Source organism: Salvelinus fontinalis, chromosome 32, assembly GCF_029448725.1.
Source record: "Salvelinus fontinalis isolate EN_2023a chromosome 32, ASM2944872v1, whole genome shotgun sequence".
Classification (NCBI taxonomy): domain Eukaryota; kingdom Metazoa; phylum Chordata; class Actinopteri; order Salmoniformes; family Salmonidae; genus Salvelinus; species Salvelinus fontinalis.
The window spans coordinates 35,167,185-35,179,710 of record NC_074696.1 but is presented as its reverse complement, the minus strand read 5'-3'; the positions used below and the strand labels follow the sequence as shown (position 1 = coordinate 35,179,710).

General features: G+C 41.9%; 1 protein-coding gene across 2 annotated transcripts in view; it reads right to left on the bottom strand.

The window, feature by feature from the left end:
- LOC129831162 (atrial natriuretic peptide receptor 1-like) overlaps positions 1–12,526 on the bottom strand; it is a 119,384-nt gene that overhangs the window by 75,059 nt on the left and 31,799 nt on the right. For both annotated transcript variants that reach the window (XM_055894248.1, XM_055894247.1), the window contains exon 5: positions 5,541–5,676. In XM_055894248.1, the coding sequence (XP_055750223.1) occupies positions 5,541–5,676 (136 nt within the window). The remainder of the gene's footprint in view (positions 1–5,540; positions 5,677–12,526) is intronic.

Here is a 12,526-nt window from a genome sequence, read left to right as displayed (position 1 = left end):
TTGAAGGTTCCCATGAACACACTGACCTCCATCATTCATAAATGGAATAAGTTTAGACCCACCTAGACTCTTCCTAGAGCTGGCCACCTGGCCAAACTGAGCAATCAGGGGAGAAGGGCCTAGGTCAGGAAGGTGACAAAGAACCCGATGGTCACTCTGACAGAGTGACCAGAGCTCCAGAGTTCCTCTGTGGAGGTGGGAGAACCTTCCAGAAGGACAACCATCTCTGCAGCACTCCACCAATCAGGTATTTATGGTGGAGTTGCCAGACAGAAGACACTCCTCAGTAAAATGCACATGACAGCCCGCTTGGAGTTTTACAAAGGGCACCTAAAGGACTGTCAGACCATGAAAAACAAGATTCTCTGGTCTGATGAAAAGAAGATTGAACTCTTTGGTCTGAATGCCAAGCGTCATGTCTGGAGGAAACCTGGCACCATCCCTACGGTGAAGCATGGTGGTGGCAGCATCATGCTGTGGGGATGTTTTTCAGCGGCAGGGACTGGGAGGCTAGTCAGGATCGAACAGAGAAAAGTATAGAGAGATCCTTGATGAAAACCTGCGCCAGAGCGCACAGGATCTCAGACTGGGGCAAAGGTTCACCTTCAAACAGGAAAACAACCCTTAGCACACAGCCAAGACAACACAGGAGTGGCTTCGGGACATGTCTCTGAATGTCCTTGAGTGGCCCAGCCAGAGCCCGGACTTGAACCTGATCGAACATCTCTGGAGAGACTGAAAATAGCTGTGCAGCGACGCTCCAAATCCAACCTGACAGAGCTTGAGAGGATCTGCAGAGAAGAATGAGAGAAACTCCCCAAATACAGGTGCGCCAAGATTATAGTGTCATACCCAAGAAGACTTGAGGCTGTAATCGCTATCAAAGGTACTTCAACAAAGTACTGAGTAAAGGTTCTGAATACTTATGTAAATGTGATATTTCCGTTTTTTAATACATTTGCTAAAATTTCTGAAACCTAGTTTTTGCTTTGTCATTATGGGGTATTGTGTGTTTATTTATTTATTTTACCAGGTAAGTTGACTGAGAACACGTTCTCATTTGCAGCAACGACCTGGGGAATAGTTACAGGGGAGAGGAGGGGGATGAATGAGCCAATTGTAAACTGGGGATTAATAGGTGACCATGATGGTTTGTGGGCCAGATTGGGAATTTAGCCAGGACACCGGGGTTAACACCCCTACTCTTACGATAAGTGCCATGGGATCTTTAATGACCTCAGAGAGTCAGGACACCCGTTTAACGTCCCATCCGAAAGACGGCACCCTACACAGGGGGCATTGGGATATTTTTTAGACCAGAGGAAAGAGTGCCTCCTACTGGCCCTCCAACACCACTTCCAGCAGCATCTGGTCTCCCATCCAGGGACTGACCAGGACCAACCCTGCTTAGCTTCAGAAGCAAGCCAGCAGTGGTATGCAGGGTGGTATGCTGCTGGCTGTGTAGATTTATGAGGGATAAAAAATATATATATTTTAGAGTAAGGCTGTAACGTAACAAAATATGAAAAAAGTCGAGGGGTCTGAATACTTTTGGAATGCACTGTATCTTCGCCACACATCCCTCCCTTCTTGTCTCAACATTTAAAATTATACTCAAGACACATTATCTTCACACATATTTTAGATGCTTTTCACTGACAGCCACCACTCAGTAATCAGCTAGGTCTATCGTCACGCACGCTGTCCAAATTGCGGGCTTCCAAAATAGGCATAGGCCTACGAGCTTGGGATTTGAAACAATCCACAGATATTTTTTGAAAGAAGCTTATGATCCTCATTTCCTCTGTGGCAAAGTCATGCTTTCTGGTGAAGTACTGTGTATTATTTTATTTATTTCTGTAAAGACAGGAGTAATAATATCATTTTGGCAAATTGATTTCCGTTTACTTCCCTATTGGATCCGCTATGCTTTTTCTCTCCTGTTCTATTGATTTTCATATCAACTTTATTTTGTTTTCCAGAAGCCAAAGGCACAATCCTAGTCATTTTAGCAATCCATCCTAGTTGTTGAATTTTTAGATTACCCCTCTTTCCAAGTTTCTAAAAGAGATTTTCATCTGTCACATATGGAACCGCTATCAGATGCGCTGTTTAGAACGGGTGTTTTCCCGTGAATTGCATTTTGGCAAATGTTTGAAAATGACATTTTATTGGCTGCTTCATTACATTAGTTGCATGTTCTGTTAAGATGCATTACCATAATTTAAATGTGATTTCTGTCATTTTAAGCACAGTGGGTGGACTCCCTAATTTAAATCTTCCCGGTAACGTTGTCCAGTGCCACATTTTTCTAAGGGAAACCTTGATATGTACATATCCCAAACAGAAGCTACAAAATACAGGCAACATTCGCACTGTAATAAAGGCTAGAGCTGCCGCTTTCAAGGAACAGGACACTAATCCGGATGCTTATAAGAAACCCGCTACGACCTCCCATGAGCCATGAAACAGGCAATGCATCAATACAGGACTAAGATCGGCAGCTCTGACGCTTGTTGGATGTGGCAGAAAGAGAAACCCAGCCATGAGCTGCCCAGTGACACAAGCCTACCAGATGAGCTAAATGCATTCTATGCTCGTTTCGAGGTAAGCAACACTGAACCATGCATAAGAGCACCACCTGTTTCTGGACAACTGTGTTATCTCGCTCTCCATAGCCAATGTGAGTAAGACCTTTAAACAGGTTAACATTCACAAAGCTGCAGGGCCAGATGGATTACCAGGATGTGTACTCAGAGCATGCGCTGACCAGCTGGCAAGTTTCTTCATTGACATTTTCAATGACCCAGTCTGTAACACTTACATGTTTCAAGCAGATCACCATAGTCCCTGTGCCCAAGAACAGCAAGGTAACCTGTCTAAATGACTATTGCCCCATAGCAATCACATCTTGAGCCATCAAATGCTTTAAAAGCCTGGTCATGGCTCACAACAACACCATCATCCCAGGCACTCTGGACCCACTCCAATTCGCATACCACCCCAACAGATCTGCAGATGTCGCAATTTTTATTGTACTCCACACTGTCCTCTACTACCAGGACAAGAGGAACACCTATGTGAGAATGCTGTTCATTCACTACAGCTTAACGTTCAACAGCATAGTGCCCTCCAAGCTCATCACTAAGCTCAGGACCCTGGGACTGAACACCTTCCTCTGCAACTGGATCTTGGACTTCCTGATAGGTGATACGGGTAGGTAACAACATCCGCCATGCTGACCATCAACACAGGAGCCCCTCTGGGGTGTGTGCTTACTCCCTGTTCACCCATGACTGTGTGGCAGCACATGACTCCAACATCATCCATGATCAGGCCTACCATGACAGTGGTATGCCATTTCCACCGACGACAATGAAACAGCTAGGGAGGAGGTCGGGGACCTGGCAGTGTGGCGTACGGCCCTACATCACTGGGGCTGAGCTCCCTGCCATCCAGGACCTCTATACGAGGCCGTGTCAGAGGAAGGCCCTACAAATTGTCAAAGACTCCAGCCACCCAGGTCATAGACTGTTCACTTTCTGCTACCGCACGGCAAGAAATGCACTAAGTCTGGAACTAACAGAACCCTGAACAGATTCTACCCTCAAAGCCACAAGACTCCTAAAAAGTTAACCAGACAGCTACCCGCACTCTCTGCATTTACCCTTTTACACTCTCTTTTGACTCATCACATACACTGCTGCTACTGTTTATGATCTATCCTGTTGCCTAGTCACTTTACCCATACCTATATGTACAGTGCCTTCAGAAAGTATCCATTCCCCTTGACTTATTCCACATTTTGTTGTGTTACAGCCTGAATTCAAAATGTATTAAATTATAGTTTCTCACCCATCTACAAACAATACCACATAATGACAAATTGAAAACATGTTTCTAGAAATTGCTGCAAATGTATTGAAAATAAAATACAGAAATAACTCATTTACATAAGTATTCACACCCCTGAGTCAATACTTGTAGAAGTACCTTTGGCAGCCATTAAAGCCGTGAGAGTTTTTCTGGGTAAGTCTCTAAGAGCTTTCCACACCTGGATTGTGCAACATTTGCCCATTATTCCTTTCAAAATTCTTCAAGCTCCGTCAAATTGGTTGTTGATCATTGTTACAGGTTATGGAAAATGTGCTATTTTATTATTTCTCCATTATGTTTGCTACCATGCTGTGTTATGTGTTGCTGCCATGCTATGTTGTTGTCTTAGTTCTCTCTTTATGTAGTGTTGTGGTGTCTCTCTTGTCGTGATGTGTGTTTTGTCCTATATTTTAATTTAATTTTAAATGTTTAATCCCAGCCCCCGTCCCCACAGGAGGCCTTTTGCCTTTTGGTAGGCCATCATTGTAAATAAGAATGTGTTCTTAACTGACTTGCCTAGTTAAATATAGGTTCAGTTAAAATAGTAATAATAAAACTAATTCCTCAAGGAGGAATTTGGGGAAGCAGGTAGCCTAGTGGTTAGAGAGTAGGGCCAGTAACCGAAAGGTTACTAGATCGAATCCCCAAGGTAAAAATGTGTTGTTCTGCCCCTGAACAAGGCAGATAACTGACTGTTCCTAGGCTGTCATTGTAAATAAGAATTTGTTCTTAACTGACTTGCCTAGTTAAATCAAATAAAAGGAGAAAGACAAAATTTTTAAGTCATAGATATTAACACTATGGTAAATAATAGATTAATGTCTGCAAACACTACAGTATACTAGTCTGAAAAAACTACAGTATATACTACAGTCTGCAGTATACTACAATCTGCAAAAACACTACATTAATTACTTAAGAAATAAGGCCTGTGTGGGTGTGGTATATGGCCAATATACCACGGCTAAGGGCTGTTCTTGCGGAGTGCCTGGATACAGCCCTTAGCCGATGTATATTGGCCATATACCACAAACCCCAGAAGTGCCTTGATGCCATTAAATAACACGGCTGTCAGCCAATCAGCATTCAGGACTCGAACCACCCAGTATATAATATAGTATATACTACAGTTATATTTTACTACATTATTTATACTATAGTTAACTATAAATGCTACTGTATACTGCAGTAAATACTACAGTGAATACTACAGTAAATTTCTCAAAAACACTACAGTGAATACTATAGTATTTATACCATTGTATACCATAGTATTTTTTATGTGGGATTAATCACATAATAATATCATGTTATTGTAATATTTTGTACAGCATATTGTGTCATCTATCTCATTGTGTAAGCTATATGTATACTTCTTAGAAAAAAGGGTTACAAAAGGGTTATTCGGCTGTCCCCATAGGAGAACCCTTTTTGGTTCCAGGTAGAACTCTTTAGGTTCTAGATAGCACCTTTTTTCCCAAAAGTGTACAGATGATGGGTGACATTTTCTGTCCAATGCACAGGCCTTAAAGTGAGCTAAATAGTGATCTTACCAAAAACAACCATATCATTTCAAATGGACGGTATGGCACTACTGCAAAATAAGTTTGGAATATTGTATTGATAAGGGCATTGTTTGTGTGTGTGTATCTGCATTGACTCACCGTGGTACGTGCGGTTCCACATCCTCTTGGTGACGATGTCCCCTCGCGGCCGGCCCCCTCCCTCGGCCATGGTCTCGTTCAGGGCCTGAGAGTAAAGCATTACCCCGTCATAGAAGCCTCCTGCTATCAGGTTCGTCTAGAAAGATGGAGGGAGGAGGATCGTCATCAAATCTTGTTATATCCACTCTCATACCATCTGCTGTTCTCTCCTCTTCATCTGTTTATTGTTACTTGTTTCCTACCTGTCTATCTTTTCATTCACTTTTTAGTCCTCTACCTCTCTCAGACACACGTCTGAGTGTGTCTGAGAGTATCCATAACAGTGTTTTTGTTTGTGCGTGTAATGGTGTGTGTGTGTGTGTTTGTCTACATGTTTGTGTGCGTGTGTGCGTGTGTGCGTGTGTGCGCGCGTGTGTGTGTGTGAGCCAGAGTCAAGCCTGTATGTTACTCTGTGTTTGTAAGCACGACTGTGTGTCTTGAATGGACCTTGAAAGAGTTCACGCTGACATAGGGATTATTTACTGGCCCCGAATGTAACTGTGTAACTATAAATATGAACTATTACAGAATGCCTAACACAGGCTCATAAGTAAAACCTGTATTTGTTTGAGTTAGAGCCCAGACTAGGAGCTTTGATTTACATTGGGCCAAAATTGGCCATATCCCCACACCACTCAGACATGGAGAAATAGATCCTATTCCCCTGTGGTTAGAAATATGTCTAACCTCCCACTGCGGACTTGGGACAGCTGGAGAAGCCCTGTAAATGAACCTTGACGACGCTGTAAATGGCACAGTCCACTGGAATATCCTCTGAGTAGCTTCGTATCTTTCACTGAATCATAATTCAAGCCATCTACAGTCAGGTCCAGAACTGTTGGCACCCTTGATAAAATATGAGAAAAAAAGACTGTATGAAATAAATCATAGAAATAATGAGCGTGTGCTAAAAAAAAATGTCAGAGAAAGAGATTTTGTTTAACAAGTAATAATTCTTTATCTTAAAAACATAGGGGTCAAATGTATTGGCACCCCTGTTTTCAGTACTTTCCAATACCTCACCGTGCAAAGATAACGGCACTGACACTTTTTCTAAAATGTTTTATGAGACTACAGAACACTTTGGGAGGGATCTTAGACCATTCCTCCACAATCTTTTCAGATCAATTCCGGAGACTGTGATGCCCATTGCAAAATGTTGATTTTCTGGTCAATTAACAATTTCTTTGTGGATTTGTATGTGTTATTGTCTTGCTGGAAGATCCACTTGACTACAATGTTCAGCCCTCTGGCCGAGGCAAACAGGTTTTTGGCTAAAATGTCCAGGTACTGGGTAAGGTTCATGATGCCATTGACCTTAAGAAGAGTCCCAGGACCTTGTATTAGTTTAAAATAAAAATGTTTTTGGGAGGATACAATTTGTATTATTTATTTTATTCAGTCTTTTTGTTCATCTTTATCAAGGGTGCCAATAATTCTGGACTTGACTGTATGTCCATTTATTCTACCTTTATTTAACTAGGCAAGTCAGTTAAGAACAAATTCTTATTTACAATGACGGCCTAGGAACAGTGGGTAAACTACCTTGTACAGGAGCAGAATGACAGATTTTTACCTTGTCAGCTCGGGGATTTGATTTTGCAACCTTTCGGTTACTAGTCCAACGCTTTAACCACAAGGCTACCTGTCGTTCATCCAGCCAGCCAGCCATCTATCCATCCATCCATCTATCCATCCTCCCACCCATCCACCAGCAAACCTTAAAATCCAAGCAATGTTAGCTAAAACATTGCCGACAAACTATACACCCACCCATCCAACCAACCAACTATTCCTTCATACATTAATCAAACATAAGCTTAATATAAACAAACATTTAATGCGTATTTAGCCAGTTCTCTTCTCCATCTGTTTCTATTTAAATTGACCTTTTACTCTGTACATGTTGTGGGATTCAGTGTGTATTATCAATAAGTACAGTAGTGATTGGATTTCAGTGACTCGTGCTGTGGTAGGTATTTTGACAGACGCTGCCGTTGTTGCCCACAGGTAACAAGAGATGAAGATATAAAGGAGTTTAATAATGAAACTATGAATCTATAATGAATCTCCAAAGCATGCAGAATTAGTTGTAGGGGTGAGAAAAATAACTTCCAATATGGGCATTTAACGTGTTGGGGGGCTGAAAGACTTAATATGTCAAAAACAGTGGCCAGGTGGACTGATTCAAGCCCAGTACAGACACATGGAAGAGAGAAAAATAAAGCTTGGGATATGGAGAGAGCTGTTCACTGGTAAAAGACAGACAGAAGGACAGACGGACGGACTAACAGGCGGACAGACAGACAAAAGCCAAATTGATGTTAGAAAAGGCGAGTTTCGTCCTGGTGAGGTGCAGACAGATGTGACGGCAAAGCAGACAAAATGAAGTAGGTGTTGGCCACAGTGGAGTTGCACAGAATTGTGTCTGTGACTCACCAGGACGCCACCTTTCTACCATAAATGTGGCTTAAAGGCCCAGTGCAGTCAAAAACGTGATTTCTCTGTGCTTTACATATTCTTCCACACTATGAAGTTAGAATAATACTGTGAAATTGTGAAAACGACAATAATGCCCTTTTAGTGTTAGAACTGTTTGGTGGGATGGGGTTTTGGCCTGTCTGGTGACATCACGGTAAATTGGTTAATAGACCAATAAGAAAGAGAGTTCCAAACCTCTCTGCCAATAACTGCTAGTCTGCAGGCCACTCCCAGACAGTCCTAGTAAAATTCTTGCTTGAGAAATTGCTCTTGCTAAGAAGCTATTTTTGTTTATTTTTACCATTTTAATTGAAAACAATCACAGTTAGGTACTTAATTGTATCCAGAAAGGATTTGATATTGAGATAAAAATGGCTGCATTGGCCCTTTAACAGGCAGGCAGGCAGGCAGACACAGACAGACACAGGTACATGAGCTGGCCCCTGAGCAAACAACCGTCCCCACACTTCATCCCTCGTTGGCTCAAATAAAGGTGGAGCGCCTGCCCCCCACATCTCTCGTTCAGCACTTTAGCTGGCACCACCTAGGGACGTTGAGTACCAATTTAAGCTCTCTTACAGAGGAAAACCCAGAATTTTAGCCAGGCAGCTCTCTACACCCACACTCCCCCTACACCTCTATTACCACCCACAACTCAAACATAATAACATCATTTATATACCTTGACATGGTTTCACACAATGAATGTCTTGCAAAAACCGTGTAATTTACAAAATGTTCATAGAGACATTTCAATTTGTGTATTTAGGTGAAACTTACTATGTCTACCGCACAAATGCAATGTGATCTAAAGATGCATGGAACTGCTTTCACGAGCTGACAAATCCACATAGATGTTTAGCCTGAACTTTAACCCCTGTCTCCTAGTGTAATAAGCAGGGCTGTTCAAGTACACTGTGCAATAATGGCTGACATTTCTACATCGGATCCGTGTTGCTATGGCAATTACGATATCATCAAGTTTTCCTAAGTGCCAAATGAGAGGGGAAGCGTAACTTTCTACCTTTCCTGGACTGTTGCTGCGCTAATTAGTGACCAGCTCGCTAGCTTCCTAACTGAGGGGCCATTGATTGGGCTGAGACTAGAGACACTGGGGTGTGACACACAGCCCTATCACTCGAATTAGCTCAGCCCCACCATGCTTATGAGAGTCTGTGAGAGACTTTCCAACAACCTCAGCTCACTGACATTGAACCCAGCAGTGGCTATAAAGCAACAGTTTGTTATTTTCCATAAACAACATGATGCCACACACCAAAAAAGATCCCCAAAATGTTCCCAAGGGGAGATATGTAACTCAATATGCTCTATTTGACAGATAAATCCCTGTTTGCAGTATAAAAAGACCTGTGGCATAACTTCATCCATCGAAAGCCAGGTTTGTGTGGAAAATATACACTCTAGCAAGCCCAATAATCCACTTAGAAAACAGGGTGACGCATGAGATTCATGAATGCTACTACTGTCTGTTTCAACACCAGGATTCTCAGAGACAGAAAAAGCAGTAAGTCACTGGCATTCAGCCAAGTTTAATTTCTGCAAGATGCTTCTGTACAGTATATCACATTGAGAGCTTGTTATCGGTTCTATAACCTATACTATATTAGCATAGCCAAAAAGAACACTGTTTTTTTAATGAATGCATAGCTAACCATTTATTGTAGCAATGGTTACCAGAACTGCATGTCCCAACATGCAGAATCTAGCATTTAAGTGGAACATCTAAATCTGTTGCAAGACAACAGTCTAATTAAGTTGTAATTTTACTTGACAATCATACTTAGGGATTGTGCAAACCAAGTGCAAGGAAATGACCATTTCTAGATGTCCCACAGCGATCGCTGACTGACTTTAAAATACTGTAATTTAAATGCAACACCTATACTTACAGTTTGATATTTGCATACTGGTAATTAAGGTAATTCTATACTAGCAAATCCAGCCAGAGCCAGAAGGCAAAACGCCAGAATGTTAATTCTCTACACAAAAAGGGTTCCAAAAGGGTTCTTCAGCTGTCCACATAGGAGAACCCTTTTTGGTTCCAGGTAAAAACCCTTTTGGGTTCCAGGTAGAAGGGTTCTACCTGGAACCAAAAAGGGTTCTTCAAAGGGTTCAACCCCAAAAAACGTTTTGGTTTTTCTAAGGGTGTAGATTCAAAGCATAGACTCCAATCTTCACCTTTATATAAATAATTACAGCTGGTTTTAGAACAGGAAAGAAGAGAGAGAGAGAGAGAGAGAGAGAGAGAGAGAGAGAGAGAGAGAGAGAGAGAGATATTTCTTTCCCAAAATTATAACTCAATACAAAGAATTTGAAACTATAAAAGATGAAGAAAAAATCAAATATTTATTGGGTGAAAAGCCAAAATGTGCAGTTTTGGCAGCCAAATATGTGTCCTCCTGCCACAACCTGAGGGACAGCCAGTGAAAAATGCAAAGTAATATTGATAATATTTCCCATTTAGCTTAGTTTTGTTTTGTCTTTCATACCAGGTCATATGTCTTCTCAAGTCATATTGACACTGGTCTACTACTGTTGCTTTAATTTATTGTTGTTCTGATTAATATTGTTGTTGTAGTTGTTGTTAATGGTAATCCCATGTCCAGAGAGAGAGAGAGAGCAGAACTATCTAAATAAAGAGAAAGAGTGGGAGAGGAGAAAAGAGAGGGTAGAGGAAATTGTGAAGGTGTTTTTTGATATATGAGGGGCCAGAGTCTTAACCACCCCATTTAAGTCACCAGAAGCTTAAATGGCATGCTCTGCCCTGAATAACTCATACAAGCAACATTTATCCAGTAAACCCTGTAGATGGAATGGGACAACCCAAGGATCTCTATTGGGGACAATGAGGAATTACTATAAAAGTGTATCGTACAATTTTCCGTCCAATCCTCATAGGACCGAATTAAATCGTTGACAATGGTGCATCAAATGACAATATTCCATATCTATGGTTGCGATTCAAATACCATTTAAGGACTAGTGTTACACACATCACATTGCAGAACATCTGTATTGGCAAAGAATAAACCTACCTATGTTTTTTTACCATGAGATCTATTAGGACTGAGGGAAAATCATGAAAATTCTACAGCCTCTTGGATGTCCTCTCTTGTCCCAACAGCCTTTGTGTCACGACTTCCGCCGAAGTTGGCTCCCTTGCCTGTCCGGGCGGTGCTCGGCGGTCGTCGTCACCGTCCTACTAGCCGCCACCGATCCCTTTTTCGTTTGTCTGTTTGTTTTGTCTTATTAGTTGCACCTGTGGTTTTTGTTTTCATAAATGAGCTTCCCTATATTTAGGAGTTTGGCCCGCCCTTATTTTGTGCGGGATTGTCTTTTGGTTACGTGTGTGTGTTTTGGGTTTTTCAAGTGTTTCTCTGCGCCCTGGATGTTCGAGCTTATCATTTTTGTGAAATAGTAAAAAGGAATATTTTTCCCAAGCGGCTCTCTCTCTGCGTCTGATTCTTTCACCCACCTAGTCCCGCGTGACACTTTGAAAGGTCATGCATTGTGAAGGCAGGTAAAGGCGATACAGTTTGGGCCCACATCGGTAACAGTGAGCCAGTTACCCACCTTGCGAGCAAAACATTTTAGCGATCCCCTTCATGACAGCGAAAACAAAAAATGTTAAGTTCATTTCCTGTAATTCTACACATTTTGCCATGGGGCTGAGGGAAAGATTTCGCTGTTTTTAATATGATAACTGATGATCAATGAGCCCCACCCCGGTTGGGGATTCGACCATGCTTACTACACGTTTAGATAGCTGGCCGCTAGACTAACGTATCAATCTAAAAAATAATTTGCTGACATGGGATAATTGAGTGACTGCTGATGTACAACCAAATTTTGAAATTGCACCTTTTATTATTATAACCTTTTATTGTATTATATTGTTATAACTCGCAACAGTAATTTGGGCCACGACTGAGTTCCAAAATATTCTTTGGTTTGATTTTATTTATTGGTCAGCGGGCCTACAAAAGGGGGGCCAGCGGGCCGCCAGTTGCCCAACCCTGGCAGTCTCTATGGGGGTGCCACAGGGTTCAATTCTCGGGCCGACTCTCTTCTCTGTATACATCAATGATGTCGCTCTTGCTGCTGGTGATTCTTTGATCCACCTCTACGCAGACGACACCATTCTGTATACCTCTGGTACATCTTTGGACACTGTGTTAACAAACCTCCAGACGAGCTTCAATGCCATACAACACTCCTTCCGTTGCCTCCAACTGCTCTTAAATGCAAATAAAACTAAATGCATGCTCTTCAACCGATTGCTGCCCGCACCTGCCCGCCCGTCCAGCATCACCACTCTGGACGGTTCTGACTTAGAATATGTGGACAACTACAAATACCTAGGTGTCTGGTTAGACTGTAAACTCTCCTTCCAGACTCACATTAAGCATCTCCAATCCAAAATTAAATCTAGAATCAGCTTCCTA